The sequence below is a fragment of the Leucopleurus acutus genome, assembly GCF_964270905.1.
Source record: "Leucopleurus acutus genome assembly, chromosome: 13".
NCBI classification, from domain to species: domain Eukaryota; kingdom Metazoa; phylum Chordata; class Mammalia; order Artiodactyla; family Delphinidae; genus Leucopleurus; species Leucopleurus acutus.
The window spans coordinates 25,176,299-25,194,538 of NC_139155.1; the positions used below are offsets into that span (position 1 = coordinate 25,176,299).

At 48.4% G+C, this 18,240-nt stretch overlaps 1 protein-coding gene across 1 annotated transcript in view; it reads left to right on the forward strand.

Moving 5' to 3' along the window:
* Positions 1-12,466, forward strand: part of DYM (dymeclin) — a 375,316-nt gene extending 362,850 nt beyond the window's left edge. The window contains exon 17 of the mRNA XM_082853166.1: positions 11,338-12,466. Coding sequence (XP_082709292.1) covers positions 11,338-11,487 — 150 coding nt within the window. The 3' untranslated portion in view covers positions 11,488-12,466. The remainder of the gene's footprint in view (positions 1-11,337) is intronic.
* The last annotated feature ends 5,774 nt before the right edge of the window (positions 12,467-18,240 follow it).

Consider the following 18,240-nt stretch of genomic DNA (forward strand, 5'->3'; position numbering starts at 1 on the left):
TTCCACTGCCATCTCAGCTCTAATGACTTTTTTTTTTTTAATTTATTTTACTTTTGGCTGCTTTGTTTCTTTGTTGCTGTGCGTGGCTTTCTCTAGTTGTGGCGAGCGGGGGCCACTCTTCGGTGCAGTGCGCGGGCTTCTCATTGCAGTGGCTTCTCTTATTGCAGAGCACAGGCTCTAGGCACACGGGCTTCAGTAGTTGTGGCTCACAGACTCTAGAGCGCAGGCTCAGTAGTTGTGGCTCGCGGGCTCTAGAGCACAGGCTCAGTAGTTGTGGTGCACGGGCTTAGTTGCTCCACGGCATGTGGGATCTTCCCGGACCAGGGCTTGAACCCGTGTCCCCTGCACTGGCAGGTGGATTCTTAACCACTGCGCCACCAGGGAAGCCTGAACTAATGACTTTTAAATTAGACATTTCTAACTGCAGCATACCTATTCTCTCAACTCTAAGCTCACCGAATGGACACTTGTTGTCCCAGCCTTCAAGGCCCCTCCCTGTCTGTGCACTGTCCTTCCAGCAGCGTCCCCGGCTGCTGGCCTTCGAGCCTGGGCGCTGGTCCCACACGACTCGCCAGGCCCACGGGTGAGCCATCGGCCTCGCTGTTTGCTCACAGGGGTCTCTCTCCATGCAATGCCAGCTTCCTCTCTGCCCCCCAGTCCCTCCCCCACAGGTCATAACCCATCTGTCAAAGCCTTTCTCAAACTTCCCCTGCGGTGGGAGAACCTGCCCTTACTTCCTTCTCCTTTGGGCCGCCCCAGCAGCCCCCAGAAAAGAGAGAAATTTCAAACTGAAGACATCCTCCTTTTCATGACCCACCTCAACCTGGACCTGTGAGAGAAGGGTCTAACAGGGACATTTGCTCAGGCTTCAGATTCCAGTGGGCTTCCGATTCTGGCTGATGGCATGATGGTGGACAGCTCATCACAAGTGTGGGTTCAACCTTCTGTTGTATCCTCCGTTTTCCTAAGAGTTTTTTTATTTTTTGCCACCGGTCACAGACATCATTAGTGTCACTTGTAATACTCAGAGGTGGTCGCCTGGCCTGAGCTTTCAGGACAGGTGTCCGCTCACCTTGTAGCTCTCTTCTTGGTGGTAACTTACTTCCCAGGGAGCCCCTGAGGTCCCCGCTGCCCAGCCAGCCATCGTGCTCTTAGATATGCCAAGTATTATAACTGTCTTCTGAGCCACCTCATGGTGGGCTTCTTAACTTTAGCTTTGTAGTTCTTCATTTGTAACTTGTAATCAATGGCCCTTTATAATTTTCTGTATTTTGAATTTAATTTTGAAACTGATTTGCATACAATGGGACTGCTCCACCTTCAGTGTTGCCGTTATTCATAGACCAGTGCTTATCTCCTTTTTGTCAAGTTAAGTAATAATATTTGTCCATTTGCAGCTCATTCCATCACACATAGAAAAGCCTGCAGATCAGGCCTGTTCAGACCATAATTTCGCTGAATTATTATTTTTATTTTATTTATTTTTTGCTGTGTTGGGTCTTTGTTGCTGCGCGCAGGCTTTTCTCTGGTTGCAGCGAGCGGGGGCTACTCTTCTTGCGGTGTGTGGGCTTCTCATTGCGGTGGCTTCTCGTTGCAGAGCACAGGCTCTAGGCACGCAGACTTCAGTAGTTGTGGCATGCAGGCTCAGTAGTTGTGGCTCACGGGCTTAGTTGCTCCGGGGCATGTGGGATCTTCCCAGAACAGGGATCAAACCCGTGTCCCCTGCATTGGCGGGCAGATTCTTAACCACTGCACCACCAGGGAAGCTCAGTTTAGCTGAACTGATCATATAGATAGATGCTTCTCCTAGAGTTTGCTGTTCAAAGCCACCTACAGTCTTCCAACCCCGGTGTTGGCCAGTCTGCCTGGGAGAGCAGCCTTCCGGGGCAGTGCGCTTCCATGTTGTGTCATGCTCCCACTGTTCTCATTCGTTCTGCTAAATTATACCCCCTGTCAGAGGAGCAGCAGTTATTCCTCTTTCTTTCCTCTGTGGCCTCAAGCACAATGCTTCGTATAGAGTTGGCTCTTACCAGTGTTTAGTTGAAGGACCCATCACTGAAGGACCAGCATTTACACAATGAGAGTAAATGAGGGAAGGAATGGTAGGGAAACTGGCTCATCCCAAATTCACCTGTGAATAAAATAATTGCATGTAAATGCCTACCTGGATATCTTATGACAAAAGCTTGAAACAGGGTACTTTCCATCTGCATGGAACCTGCCCACCACAGTCCACGTGTGTGCTGCCAGCAGTAACTCACCTCGTCCATCCTGTCCCACGCCCTCTCCCAGCAGTGCTGGCCTGCCTCACTACTGACCATCACCCATCACTTGTCTGTTCAGAGGCTTGAAACAGTCTTTGAAAGAATTTTTTGTCATGTGCTATATAGCTATTTGATTTTAAATTGCACTAAACTTTCTGGAAACATGCCAGGGGCTTGCTAGAGTTTCTGATGCTATCTATATAATGGTGGAAGGGGGAAAACTCCATTGAACTTTTGTGGTAATAAAATTATTGCAGTTGAGCCCTACATCTGTTCACTGAACTTCCTGTGGGTTTTCACCAGATCACGTGACTGAAGCAGAGACAGTCTTTAAAGCTTTTGGTCTGCTTATTATACCCGAGCCTCACCACCAAATCAGACCTTTGCTTCGTCTCTGGGCTGGGCGTCCGGATGTCCCACTGCGGTGGGTTGATTCACTGGAGCTGATAAAAACATTCCGGCCAAACTTGAGAGTCTAGCATTACCTCTGGCTCCAAAAGTCAAAACAACAAGATTGCTGTAAGTAGCTTTGGATTGAGACCAAGCTCCAAGCTTGAGAGATGGTTTTTCCCTCCTTGTTGAGCTGAGTCACAAGACAACTGCCTCAGAAAGAGAGGGGCGAAAGCCTGGGCCTGTGGTGACCAGCACCCCGCCCTCTGCTAGCCCCTTCCAGATGAATGCTTGCCGTAACTGTCAAATCAAAGCCCCCGTCCCCCCAGACCTCCCTCCTCCGCTCTCCCAGAGCCTTAATGGGTCCTCAAGCACATCCACCCAGCAGTCACTGGCTGGAGCCCACAGGGCCCTGAGAAGGGGAGAGGGGAGATGAGGTAGCGGTGGGGGAAGGCCCAGGTGGCCTGAGCCCTGCTGGCCCGGTCAGGAGTGAAGACGCTCTCAAGTGAGGAAGCTGGGCTTCCCCCAGCCATCACAGGATGGCATTAGCGTTCTTCACAGGCTTGAAAAGAACATCAAGGAACGAGTGATTTTTTTTCTAGGTTGTTGATCTGGCATTCAGACTATGACATTTCTTGGGCTGAATTCTGACAAAATGTGTCCCCAGTGTCATTAGTGCTAAATAAAACCCTTTGCCTTTCTTTTCCTTAGCTCTCAGACTTCTAAGAGGATTAAAGGAGCACTTTTTTTCTTTTTCTTTTTTTTTTGACCGCACGGCTTGTGGGATCTTAGTTCCCTGACCAGGGATAGAACCCAGGCCACGGCAGTGAAAGCGCTGGGTCCTAACCACTGGAGTGCCAGGGAAGTCCCGAGGAGCACATGTTTTTAAGAAAGTCTGTTTCACTCTCAGCCCATGTGGGCTCTCTGTCTGGCTAGACAGACAGGGAGACTTGGAGGGTGTCAAACTTGGTGCAGCTTGGACACAGCTAGTTACGCCGAGGCTGCATTCCCATCAGTCAGGTCAACTGAACAGTGTTTTCCAAACTCTTTTGCGATTTATGCCTATTATTCACCCTTTTAAATTGTTCCCAGTACACTGTCTTAAAAACAACTCATTGCAGGAAAAAGGAATCTTTTTACCTTGTGCTTTGTTATGTTCACTTTGTTATAGCCCGTCCTAGAGAACATGCTCTGTTTTTCTTGCTAATTATGCTTTATCCCCCTTTATGAACCTTTTAAGTGCTGGTGAAAAGTTTCAAGCAGGTAACTCAAGAAATAATATCAGAAACTAACATACCATTGTAAAGCAATTACACTCCAATAAAGATGTTAAAAAAATTGTATAAAGAATAAAAAAATAGAGTTACAGGAAAGTTGCAAATATATATATATCTATCTATCTCACGGCTCACCTGTAGCCTGAGGCGAGAGGAACTGGTGATGGAGCTCAAGGGGCGTGCGAGCTTGCTGTCTGCAGTGTTCGGGTCTTGCCCGTAATAGAAGTGTGTCTCTGCTGCTCTGTTGGTGCCTGCTCTTTGCGTCCCCGCATGTCCAGTGGCGCACACTCCATGGAAGGGGCCGGGCCTTCGTTCTCTAGCACAGACGGGGCCACACCTGGGACCTCAGCCCACTTAGCCACAAGCTCTCAGGCCGCAGCAGCTCAACCATGGTCTCCCGTTTGTCTTGATTTTAAGCAATTGGGAGTCTCAGTCTTTAAAACCAACTGCTGTCAACCCACAGGACAGCTCAGGAACCTTCAGATATTGACCTTCTCCGCTGAGACTGCCCCCAGGTGAAGCCTGGCTAAGTGCAAACCAGCAAGTGCCTGACTTGGGGGTTCCCGCTGAACCCAACTCATTCAGCCCTTTCTCCAGGTGGGCCCAGCAGAGCCCGGGAGGCATGCAGAGAATGCCAGTGTGTAGACCTTACTGGGGTCATCTCGTAAAACCACACCCAACGGAATCAGAAGGAGCTTAAAGGTCCTTCATTTTACACAAGGTGAGACACCTGAGTCCTGGAGAAATGCTGTGACTGGCCCCAAACTCTTCAGCCTGCCAGTAGCTGAGCCAAGACAGAGCCAAGGCCTCCTGACCCCCAGCCTGGGGTCACCTGGACTCCAGAGCCGGAGATCAGTTCCATCCCTTCCCCGTGAGGACACTCAGGCACAAAAAGCTAGCAACTTGGTGGCCGGGGGACATGGAAGAAGTGTTTGAGGTACATTATCATTACTGGAAAGACATGGAAGCCTCCCGTCCATGCAGGATATAGACATTTTCAAGAAGCACGCAGCTGAGCACCTGTTGACTCTGGAGAGACCGCAGAGGAAAGGTGTAGTTTCATTCAGCCTCTGGCTCTACCGCTTCCTAGCTCTGTCCTCTTTGGCGTGTTATTTATCCTTCTGAACCTTGGTTTTCTTAGTCATTCAGTAGAGTTAATATGCGTCACAGGGTTATGTGCAGATTTGAAGTCATGCGCTTGTTCATTGAACTCATCATTCAACAAGCATCTCCTAAGTGTCAGTAGTATGCCAGGTGCTCGCAAGGTCCCTGCCCTCCTGGGGCTTGTATTCTAGTGGGGAAACAGATGGTACCTGAGTAAACAAACACATGCACAAGCTAATCCCCAACTGCCATGAAGGAGATACGCCGATGAGCTGAGAGGTGCCGCTTTTGCTACCCGGGTGGTTGTGGGCGAAGTGAAAAGCACCTGCATGTGGGCACTGCCAGCGTGTCACTTCCCCTGAGCGGGGTGGACCCTGTGAGCTAGCAGAAGGCCCGGCGTCGGCGTCCTCGCTCCTGGTCACCTCAGCCGCTTCAGCCAGGGCCCCTCGGGGTTAGATGCCACACCGCTGTCGGAGGTTGTTGAACATGCCACATGATCAGCCAGGGAGACGGTGAGCCTGGTGTCAAATACGGCTTAGAGGTGACCCTTCTCTTCTCATCACACGGCCGCACGCGCCCCTCAGTTGAGTTGAGTTAAACAGCTACGTCACAGGATTGTGGGCAGACGTGAAGCCACGTGTTCGTTCACTTAACTCACCGTTCACCAAGTGAGGACTCTGAGACGGACAGAAGGCAGTTCTTCAGAACCTAGCTTCTTGCAGTGACAGAACTTTGTTCTTTAAAAATGTTAATGGGGGGCTTCCCTGGTGGCGCAGTGGTTGGGAGTCTGCCTGCCGATGCAGGGGACACGGGTTCGTGCCCCGGTCTGGGAGGATCCCACATTCCGCGGAGCGGCTGGGCCCGTGAGCCATGACCGCTGAGCCTGCGCGTCCGGAGCCTGTGCTCCGCAAAAAAAAGGAATGTTAATGCAGATGAGTCTGTCGCTTTTAAGCCATTTGTCAGCACTTGTTCCTGGGTTTTCACGTGGGGAGGCCCAGGTTCTTTATGTTTCTTTTTTTTAATAAATTTATTTATTTTATTATTTTATTTTATTTATTTATGGGTTTTGGTTGTGTTGGGTCTTCGTTACTGTGTGCGGGCTTTTCTCTGGTTGAGGCGAGCGGGGGGCTACTCTTCGTTGCGGTGTGTGGGCTTCTCATTGCGGTGGCTTCTCTTGTTGCGGAGCACGGGCCCTAGGCGTGTGGGCTTCAGTAGTTATGGCTCGCGGGCTCTAGAGCACAGGCTCAGTAGTTGTGGCGCGTGGGCTTAGTTGCTCCGCGGCATGTGGGATATTCCTGGACCAGGGCTCAAACCTGTGTCCCCTGCATTGGCAGGCGGATTCTTAACCACTGTGCCACCAGGGAAATCCTATGTTTCTGTTATTAATAACAGAGTCAGGAAACAGGGTTGCCAAGTGAGAAGTGTCCAGTTGGGTAGAATAAGAGACACGGGCTTAGGACCAGGCCAGGGGGTATTTCTAGTCTTTAGATTTGATCACTGAAAGTTCTAAAATAAGAGCATACCTTACATTTGCATATCGCTTCAATGTCAGTCATAATAGCCAACATTTACTGAGTGCTTCGTCAAAAGTGTGTTAGGCGCTTTTCCATGGCTCATCTCATTTCTGTGAAATAGAACGGTTAAATTCAAAGTCTCAGAGTAGAGTAAACTCTACCTTTTAAGAGCCTGAGTCTGAGTGAGGGTACAAGACTTGTCCCAAGTCACCTGGCTAATACGGACTGGACTTCCTTTCAGCTCTTAAATGCTGAGATTGTATACATCTTATTCACAGCTATGTTTTTAGTACTGTGCTTGCAGCACAGTAGGCCCTCAGTACGTATTTGCTGAATGAATGAATGAATGAATGAGGAAAGGTGGGGCTAGGGCTCGGATCATATGCCTGCTTTTCAGGTACTTTTTCTAGTTACTTCGAAGATTAAATGAGTAACTATATGTCAAGTGTTTGAACATTCCTGCTATGTAATACGTAATCAGTTATGGTAGCTATAAACGTTACCCATAATCTCAGAATTAATTAAGTTTTTATGGAGAACTTCCATAGAAATAATCATTGATCAGCTTGAAAAACTTCATAATGAAATACATTGCTGTTGTCAGGTAAAGCTGATGCTTTTTTATAGTATTTTTTATGTACTATTTTATATTATATATGGATATTCTTGCCACTCTGGATATCACCCTACATTGAGATTTTGTTTACGACACTTACTCCAGAGTAAGATGGATTATTGTTTTGACTTAAACTCGAGCCAAGACTAAAAACGAGGCATTGTCAGCTCCGTTTTTACCAGGTGGTGGGAAGGGTAACCACGGGGGTTCCAGGTACTTCTCCTGGTGGCCTTTTCCTAGATCTGCCTGTGTGTGATCTAAAGGCAGTCTTTGATTCTTTACTCTTCCTAACTGGAAAGTCATCAGAATTTCCCCAAACCCATGAGGACGGGTAGACTTAGTGCCAGCACGTGAACATGGTGCCACCCCACTGAGCAGGTTCTGCCTAAGTTTCTCTAATTCAGTCGGAGGGAATTCTTAGGAAAGCAGCTTGCTCGTTTTACTTCCCATCCCACCCTCCCTGGAGGTGCAGAGAGCAGTCTCGGGTAAGTTGCCTCACACCCTTTCCTGAGGCCTGTCTTCCTAGGAACACCCCTGAATACGTCACTCGCTGGAGAAAAGGTTTCACATCTTGTAGTCATTTTATCACTGTGAGCAAGAAGCCTTCTTGGTGACGTTACCACTTAGAAATGCAGGAGGTTATTATTCCAGCTGAAAGAGGCAATGCGGGGCCTCTGGCCTTTTCAAACCACCACCTCTGCTCCCCCAGCCCCTCACCTCTCTCCAAGACAGCATGAGAAGTTTTCTAAAGTTGAGGCCATTCCAAGAAGTAGGACTTGCATCCTCATTATTAGGGGGTAAAGTTCTTTTCTTCTTCACACACAGTCCCCCATACTTTCTTGATTCTTGACATCATTGTGGGTTCGGTCATTTCTATCAGGACCAGTAGTGTGTGTGCTGCATTCTGTCCATACGGTGAAAGGGCACAGGAGTAACCCCGAAGGGCCCCATGGAGCCTTGGAGAATTGGATTTTAGGGCAAAGCACTAGGGTGGCTATGACCGTGGTATCTTTTCAAACTGACCTTCCCACCCATTCAGACCCAGGCTTCAATCTTGACTCCAGCCCACAGGCTGTGTGACCTAGCTGCTCCAGGCCCCGCTTCACCTTCCACTGGTGGGGTTGGCCACGTGGGCCTCAGCAGGACAGCGTGGTGACTGACCGCGACACAAGTGGGGAGCCTCCAGAGCCACCTGGTGCCCAGGGAGTGCTCGGTTGGTGGCGGCCGCTTGCCGCACCCTAACCACTGCAAAGGCAGACTTTTCATAGAAAAGAAGATCATTGTGTGGCTACCTATAAGACACCTGATTCCATGACAGAGGCCTATTGCCGCCTCCAGGAACCCTGTCCCCACACCTGAGAACCCCAGGCCAGGCCGGAAGCAGCACAGAACATGTGAGGAGGCTCATCAAGGATGCCCCAGGCCCCCAGAGACCACCCAGCTGCTGAGCGGCTATGGCGCACCCAGAGAATGGGGGAGATTCGGCCCAGGGTGGGAGGGCTTCAAGGAGACTTACTGAGTGGATGACAAGGGAATGGAAAGCTGGGGGACCTAGCTGAATTCCAGTCGGATCAGTACGTGCTGGAAGTAGTGTCATATCCCTGAGCTGATCACACTTTGTCAGCCAGACTGACCCCACGAGCGCAGTGGGAGAAGTTGTCTCTGCACTGTAAACATTATGGCCCTCAGCACACGGAGACGTTCGGCCTTACACTGATGATAATAAAGAACTGATTTGAAACACTGGTGGTCTGAAAAGGCTGAGTAGTTTTGCAAAGTATGGGGTAAAACGTGTATGAGGGAGGATATAGGGGTAGGTAGTGCTGGAGTCTGGGCCACTTATAAAACCCATTTGTGTATATTCTATATTTACTGATGCCCTGGGAGCTGTGGAATAGAATTGGTTTTCGTTAAAGCCATAACAGATGGGGGCTGTGCCGTCTGTGGTATGCTGAAGTAACATCCATGACCAGAGGACCCTCCTTTGCACAAATTCCTATACAGTTCTTTAAGATTTAGCTCAAAACTCACCTTGCCACAAAGCATTTCCTGCTTAACGCCGCCCCTCTGGCATCATTCTGGAACTCTGAGGATCCAGCACTTAGATGTTTAGTCTTAATCATTGCAAATGTTGTCTTAAAAATCTCTAACTCTGGGGCTTCCCTGGTGGCGCAGTGGTTGAGAGTCCACCTGCCGATGCAGGGGACATGGGTTCGTGCCCCGGTCCGGGAAGATCCCACATGCCGCGGAGCGGCTGGGCCCGTGAGCCACGGCCGCTGAGCCTGCGCGTCCGGAGCCTGTGCTCCGCAACGGGAGAGGCCACAACAGTGAGAGGCCCGCGTACCGCAAAAAAAAAAAAAAAAAAAAAAACTCTGGGTGTGTGTGTGTGTGGCTCCCCTACTCCCTCCACCCCCTTTTCTCTTTAAAATCTTTTAAATCCACCCAACTAGGGTCATTTTAGTTCAGGCCCATTTGCCCTTCACCTGGACCAGGCCCTGTCCCAGCCAGATGCCCTCCATTTCTCCACTCTGTGATCGGAGTGGTCCCTGCACAGAGCCACTCTCATCTGGTCCCCTTCAGAGACCCTTCAAAGGCTTCCGGGCCCTTCATGTGGAGGCCAGGATTCTTCACGTGGCGGCGTCCTCCCCTCCCGGGCCCTGCTCGCCAGGGCTTACTCTCCCTCCGCCCCTCCTCTTCCCTCCAGCGTCAAGCACCTCATGCCTTCCCTCCGTGCTGCTCCCTCAGAAAGAACACGCTTCCCTCTTCATCTGGCTGCCCCTCCCCACCTCCCTCAGGCCTCGAGCCCCTAGTCCTTCCCTTCTTCCTACTCTGTTATCATTGTTTTGTTGCTGCTGCTGCTTCTGTTTGTCCCTCTGCTCCACGAGAAGGCACCTACTGTGAGGACAGGGACTGTGTATCTCCAGGCCCTGGTGCACACGTGGCCTGCTGCAGAGAAGCAGACGTTCAACCAGTATGATAATCAGTGAATAACTCACATAAGAGGGATTGAACAAGATAATGTACCTAAAGTATTTATCATTGTGCCTGGGACATGTTGGTCCTTATATGGGTGATTGACTCATTGATTCATTCATCAAATTGTTTATTAAGTGTCTGGCCACCCTTTAAGGGGACACAGCGGCAAACACAACGGGCATAGAAATCTCTGCCCTCGTGGGCCACACGTTCTGTGTGTGTGTTTCCCCTCTTGTCCCTTTCAGCCCCCTCCCGCGACCTTCCGCCATACGCCTCGTCTTAGGACACTGTTGCCCTCTTCTCCCCACCCCACCTGGGACACAGGTCACCAAACTGCAGCCACTCCTGTCAGAATCACCTTCGCCTGGGAGGCAGCCCGGGGGCTTTTAGTAGATGCCAGCGGCCCCTCAGGCTGCTGAAGGAGGAATTACTTCCTCTGCCCTGGCTGGAATAAATAGGTCAGGAGTAAAATTAGAAAATCAAAAGCCCGAATCCTGGTGAAACGCTGCAGTGGAAGTGCTACTTACAGGACCTCAAAACTGCACGTGTTCTCGCTTATCAGCCGGGACTGCAGAGAGCGGCCCGGTCGCCTGGAAGCCTTTGTAGAGCCAGGAATCACCTCCACTGCACCCGCCGCAAAGCTGGAGCATCCCCACCGCCCACTCCGCCAGGAGGAGGAAGAGGGGGCTTGAGCTGTGCAGAGCCGCTGCTGCCCCCAGCCCTGACCGAGGCCCACCGTGGGCACTGCCTGCCCGCACAGTCAAGGCTGAGGAGCTGTGAAGGGAAGTCTTCACCTCCACGGTGACGCAGCCCTGAGAGGGAAGCGTCTCAGGGAGGCCCAGCCATCAGTATCCCAGTGGTGCGGTAGATAGTCTTTGTTGAACGCTGTCTGTACCTGGGCGGGGCCTGTTTCCCTCCCTGAGGTTTCTCACCCCACCTCGTCCCGTCCAGGTCCCTGCTCCTCTCAGCACACTGACGTCCCTGACCAGGGCCGGTGGGGTTGTGCCCTTCCTACAGGTGATTCACGTGTCCTCCAGAGTCATCTGGAAGCTGGATCTGTGGCCCCGGGGCTCACAGGCCCTCCGACCAGTCAGGGAAGGTGGGCTCCCTGCACCCTGCACACACGCCGCGTATAAACTGCTGCTGCTATCCAATGGGGCTGTGAGATTGATTACATCATCCTGTTTTCGTTGCAGAAATTTCCAGAACTGAAATTCAAATATGTGGAAGAGGAGCAGCCCGAGGAGTTTTTTATCCCCTATGTCTGGTCCCTGGTGTACAACTCAGCGGTAGGCCTGTACTGGAACCCTCAGGACATCCAGCTGTTCACGATGGATTCCGACTGAGGACGGGATGCCGTCTCCCACCCTGACCCCCTCCAGCCAAGCAGCCCTTCTAGTTATTTTCTTTCTGGGGAACAGAGGTAGACAGATTCCCTGGTGCGTCTTCTGTTAAAGAGGGTCACACAGTCGTGTTTTCCTTGCACACTTGGGTTTGGAGAATTGGTGCCAGTTGGCAGTAGATCACTCAGTTTAGATTATAGTGCAAAAAGGGAGGGGAGTTACACAACAATAATAAATGTAAAAACCTGCTATTTCACATGCAATTTTATTTCTAAACCAAAAATCTAGAGCTTTTCCAGGAACCTGATGCCTTAGGCGTATAACACTGTACCAGTACATACTTCTTTTTCTTTTTCTTTCTTTTCTTTTCTTTTCTTTTTTTTTCTTTTCCCCCCCTGCATGTTCAGGATTTTTGTTTTGGTCATGTGTGTGTGTGTTTCAACGTTGAGAAATACCAACCTGAAAAGATGACAAGACAGGAATTAATAAGGAAATGAGGCCGTGTATGCATGCAGTTGCCTTTCAGAAGGCCCATGATATAAGCCTGGGCGGTTGGATATAAGCCTTTAGATCCTGGAATCTTTCCCTCAAAGAAAGAAGTGGCTCCTTCTCATGCAGCCCAGATTAGCTTTTTTGTAGATTTGGCCTCTGAGCTGTAGCTGAATTAAGTTGGAGTCTAGACTAATAGGAGAAAAAGGAGACCGATTTGATTAATACAGTATTCCACATGAGAGTAAACACATGTTTTTCTCTCCACTTCTGACTTTGTTTAAACTCTTTGGGGCCTGTGTGATCGCAGTTGTCTCCCTGAGCTTCTCTGAGGGAAACAGCCGCTGGGGTCACCCTGAGCAGAGCAGTGGGCACTGAGGACAGAGGGGACAGGCCTTTCGAGTCACGCTCTAGGTCCATGGCCACCCCTTCACGGCCTAGTTTCACTCTCAAAGACACAAGAAGTATTTGCTTTTCTGCATAGGAAGCACATAATCCCAGATGAGACCGACCAGGCACCCGTTTCAGCCTGCCGTTGCCTAATCTGTATCAGAGGCAGCTTCTCTCCCCTGTCCCTGTGTCCCCAGCCTGGAGGCTGGAGTCATTTTGGTTCATCACCATCTTCTGAGGGTCTGGGAGGAGACAGCTTCTGTCACACCGAGCTCTGGGAAAGGCTGAAAGCATGACGTGTCAGTGCACGTCCGTGTGGTTTCCGCTCATGAAAAGCCTGGCCGCTCCATCGCCTCAGCAGCCTCTGAGGTCGGCCAGGCGGTTTCACCTTCATCAGGACAGGGGCTGAGACCGAAGCCCCCTGCGGCTGACTGACCGAGGAAGGGCCATCACTGGCGGGTGGACCCAGGAGGCGTGTGCGGCCTGCCCGCTGCTTCCTCGGCCTCAGGCCTCTGACGTGTCTGCACAAGTGGCTGGGGACTCTGGTTCTTGCCTAAGGTCGCACGGACAGGGCCTCAGACCCGCAGACGAGTCATGTGAAGCGCTTCTGCGTAGTCTGGCTCGTGGGGAGAGGCAGTTGGAAGGTGGAAGGAGGAATCCTCCAGTCAGAAAGGGGACATGATCGGATTATCATTTCAGGTAGCAATTATTTTTATTTCCTATATGGGAACGTGATATATAGCTTTAATTTGTTTCCAAAGCACTTTGATCTGCTTTCCTTCATTTAAACCAAAACACAATTTTTAAAGGGTCACATGGAGCAGCTGAGCCCCTGGTAGGACCCCAGAACTAAGAGTCACTGGGCTGCAGGACCGTCAGTTCTTGTGACAGGAGGAGATATGGTCCCCCAGAACTTGGTCATCGAGCGCAAACTACCAAGAAAGCCTTGATCGAGGGAGTCCTGCAGTCTCTTCCCCAGGCCACCTGGCTCACCAGGTGCCCCCAAAGCCCCGTTCTCTGGCAGTGTCCTCTCCCTCCCTCCCCGCCACTTTTAATTAATCACACAGTAGAAGTGCTCGCTGGCCTAAAAGCTCAGCTGGGGCTACAGCCTTGGAGGAGGTGTGTGAGTCCACACTCCCAGACACCACTGCATCACTGCTTCCACTCTGCAAATCCGCCAGGAGTCTCCTCTTTATTTTTGTGGAAGATTTATTACATGACAATAAATTTAAATGATAAACTTGAATTATGCTTGCATTAATTTGCTTAGAAATTGTTTGGTTTTCCACAAAGTAAAAATGTGTAGAATGAGGCAATACAGGACCATCATGTGTTTGAATGTAAATTAACAGCTGATTTTACCCAAGATACGGAGCTGTTATTGCAACGTGTCATCTCTTCAACAAAGGGTTCTGTCATAATATTTATTTTTAAAAGAATGTGCCCCTTTCAATAGCACCTTTCCTATCGAGAGTTCAAGGCACTGTGCAAAAAAGCTTCAGAATTATAACTCTGGTTCCCACATCACCCACTGAGGCTGGTGTCACAGGATCTGTAAACAACAGCCTCGCAAGGTTGGCATCACAGGATGGCCACCATTCAACAGTGCAGATGGAAGCAAGGCTGTGGAGCAGCTCAAGGACAAAGACAGAGAAAGGAAAGAAACGAAGATCCCCGGAGCACAGGAAGCACACTGCACACACAGTCCTCTCCTCCGGAAGGAAATCGCAGGGACTGTAGAAGACGGGGAGAGGAAAGGACATAGGACCAGTGTCAATCAGAACAAATGAGAACACTCAGTAGCTTCCTCCAGCTTGTTTAGGGTACCCCCAAGAGGAACGTTTAGTGGGGGGTGCTTTTAGGCCCTAAATTTCTTAATATATCATTCTTTAGGCAACATACTGCCCTGTAGGTTCTGTGGAGCCAGGGTTTTGCATTAAACGTTATAGCTCTCTGCATAACTGAGTCACTGCTTTCCAGAGCCATAAATTAGAGGTGTGGTACTTTCTGATACTTTATAAGCTTGAGTTTGCAAGGTCAACCCCTTGGTCTCTTAATCTCCTCCTAAGCACTATGCCTGCAGTTACTGTAGCTGCCATTTGATATTAGGGGCTGATCCCTGGGCATACTGACACCAAATTCAGGGCTATTCCAGTGTCCTACGTCGCTTCCAGGAGTCAGGGAGCTTCTAGTCTCTGACAAAGAGCCATGCTTCCTATGAATATGACACAGCTGAGGAATGGATTATAGCACAAGCCACAGCAAATAATGCATTTTTATTTTTTAAGAATTCAAAGCATAAAATTTGATCTCATTAGGGTACGTCCGTTTGGGATCTCCCACCCAAAGCCAGGGAGATTCATCGGGAGCTCCCCACCCGCTTGATCAGGTCATGTATGGCAACCCCTACCGTCCTGACTTCACAAAGCTATCAAAAGTGCCAGCTACTCAGACACAGCCTCTGGAAGTAGCAGAAGCTCCCCTCCAGAAGGAAAGCAGTCTCATACGACTAACCAGGTAATGCTTCACGATTCTGTTGGCTCTGGGCTGACTGCAACAAAATTTTAAAATATTTCATCCAGATTTCCAAGTTCCCCTTAGCTGGAGGGTTGGTTTGGATTACCTGGTGCTCCATTACTATCAGCAGACTATCTTTCATGGGTACTGTGACCCAGCTTCTAAATCACCTCAGTCACCGAATGTGGATTGAGGTGAAACCAGATTACTAGTGGCCCCAGTGCTTAGCAAATGTATGTTCTCTCTGGAGGACATGAACTGTTACAGACTGAATGTATCCTCCAAATTTCACGTATTGAGCCCTAACCCCCAGTGTGATGGTATGAGTAGGTAGAGCCTTTGGGAAGTAATTAGGTTTAGGTGAGGTCATGATGGTGGAGCCCCATGATGAGATTAGTGCCCTTATAAGAAGAGACATGAGAGAAATCTTTCTCTCCAACATGTGGAGACACAGCGAAGAGACCACTGTTTATAAGCCAGGAGGAAAGCCCTCACCAGGAATGTAATCAACCAGCACCTTAATCTTGGACTTTCCAACCTTTTCATACTTTTCAGAACTGAGAAATCAATGTCTCTTGTTTAAGCCACCCAGTCTATGGTATTTTGTTATAACAGCCCAAGCTGACTTAAGACAGGAGCACAACCCAAGGCCTCAAATTATTTCTGTTACAATCAAATATCCAGGTATATGAGAAGACCAAATAATATAAATTACATGAATTAAAACCAGAGGGGGGCTTCCCTGGTGGCGCAGTGGTTGAGAGTCTGCCTGCCGATGCAGGGGACACGGGTTCGTGCCCCGGTCTGGGAAGCTCCCACATGCCGCGGAGCGGCTGGGCCCGTGAGCCATGGCCGCTGAGCCTGCGCGTCCGGAGCCTGTGTTCCGCAACGGGAGAGGCCACAACAGTGAGAGGTCTGCGTACAGCAAAAAAAAAAAAAAAAAAAAAATACCAGAGGGGGAAAATGGGCATTTTCCAGATGCCCATGCTCCAGATGTCTCACAGAATTTGAAACACCTGTGCTTTCTGTGTTAAAGGAAAAAAAAGCACGTGCCCAAGAATTTCAGAGAATTAGAAACAATAAAAGGGACCAAATGGAAATTCTAGAACTGAAAAATATAACAAAAATGCAGAATAATTCAGTGGATGGGCTCAAGAAGAGGTGAAAAGTCAAAGTTATAGAAAATCAAGTTACAGAAAATTTCAACAACGCAATTAGAAAACTTGCAATTCTATAACTTGAGTAAGGTGAAAAGTCAGAGCAAAACCAGAGTCAAAAAGATAGGGCTTCCCTGGTGGTGCAGTGGTTAAGAATCCACCTGCCGATGCAGGGGACACGGGTTTAAGCCCAGGTCTGGGAAGATCCCACATGCCCCAGAGCAACTAAGCCCATGCACCACAACTACTGAGCCTGTGCTCTAGAGCCCATGAGCCACAACTACTGAGCCTGTGAGCCACAATTACTGAGCCCGCGTGCCACAACTACTGAAGCCTGCACACGTAGAGCCCGTGGTCCACAACAAGAGAAGCCACCGCTTGCCGCAACTAGAGAAAGCCCACATGCAGCAACAAAGACCCACTGCAGCCAAAAATAAATAAATTTTAAAAAGATAGCAAATAGAGGGTTAAGAGACATGAAGGATACAGTGAGGATATCAAAAGTGTAAAAGAGTGGGATAGTTAAATAAATATTGGCTGAGAACTTTTCCAAAACTCATGAAATATTTCAAACCATAAATTCAAGAAGCCCCAACAAATCGCAAATGGGATAAATAAAACACAATCCACACCTAGACACATCACAGTAAAACTGTTGAAAACCAAAGAAAAGGAAAAGTTTTAAAGCTACTGAGGCGTGAGGCATGGGTAGGAGAGGGATTACCATCAAAGGAGCAACAATTAAACTGACAGCTAACTTCTCAGCAGAAGCAGCCTTTGAAGTGCTGAAAGAAAATGACTGCCAACCTAGAATTTTCTAATTGGGGAAAATATCCTGCAAGGATGCAGAAGAAATAAAGACATTTTTACATAAACAACTGGAAGAATTCACCAGCACACATACCCTAAAGGAAAATTAAAAGTATTCTAAAGGCAGAAGGAAAATGATCCCAAATGTAAGGATAGAGCTTCAGGAAAGATTGAAGAGCAATGAAAATGAGAAATGTACAGGTCAACATAAATACTAACTACTTAAAAATAATTATGTCTTGTGAAGTTTAAATATATATCGAAATGTGCTCAAGTAAAGGTATATAGGTGGGGAGGGCCTTAATAGGGTTTAAGTGTTCTAAGCCCCTTGCATCATCCAAGAAGAGAGTTTTTAAAAATCCAATTTAATGTTAGACTTTGATAAGTCTAGAATGTGTATTGTAATAAATATTAGTTAAAAGGTGTATAACTTTCAAGCCAATGAGGGAATATGGAATAATTCAATGAACAGGTTTAAGAACTGCAAAAGGAGGGAATAAAAAAAGAATAGGTGGTACAAATAGAAAGCAGTTTGTAAGATATACATGATAAATCCATTATTACATTAAATGTAAATGGGCTAACTAACACTCAAGTGTTGACAAAGATTGTCAGGCTTGATTTAAAAAGAATTACCATAGTAGTTATAAGATCTAGGGATGTAATGTACAACATGATAAATATAATTTAATACTGCTGTAAGTTATATATGACCATTGTTAAAAGAATACATCCTAAGAGTTCTTATCACAAGGAAAATTTTTTTTTCTATTCCTTTAATTTTGTATCTATATGAGATGATGGGTGATCACTAAACTTACTGTGGTAATCATTTCATGACATATGTAAGTCAAATCATTATTCTGTACACTTCAAACTTGTACAGTGCTGTATGTCAATTACATCTCAATAAAAGTTAGAAGAAAAGAATTTAACAGTAAAAAATGAAAATTAAAACAACTATATGCTGTTTACAAGAGACACTTTTAAAACATACGAATTTTGAGGACTACCCTGGTGACGCAGTGGTTAAGAGTCTGCCTGCCAATGCAGGGGACACCGGTTTGAGCCCTGGTCCGGGGAGATCCCACATGCTGCGGAGCAACTCAGCCTGTGCGCCCAACTACTGAGCCTGCGCTCTAGAGCCCGCGAGCCACAACTACTGAGCCCACATGCCACAACTACTGAAGCCCACGCGCCTAGAGCCTATGCCCCACAACAAGAGAAGCCACTGCAATGAGAAGCCCACACGCCACAACAAAGAGTAGCCCCCGCTCGCTGCAACTAGAGAAATCCCATGTGCAGCAACGAAGACCCAATGCAGCCAAAAATAAATAATAAAATTCAAAAAAATTTTTAATGAAATCTATAAAAAATTTAATAAAAAAGTACG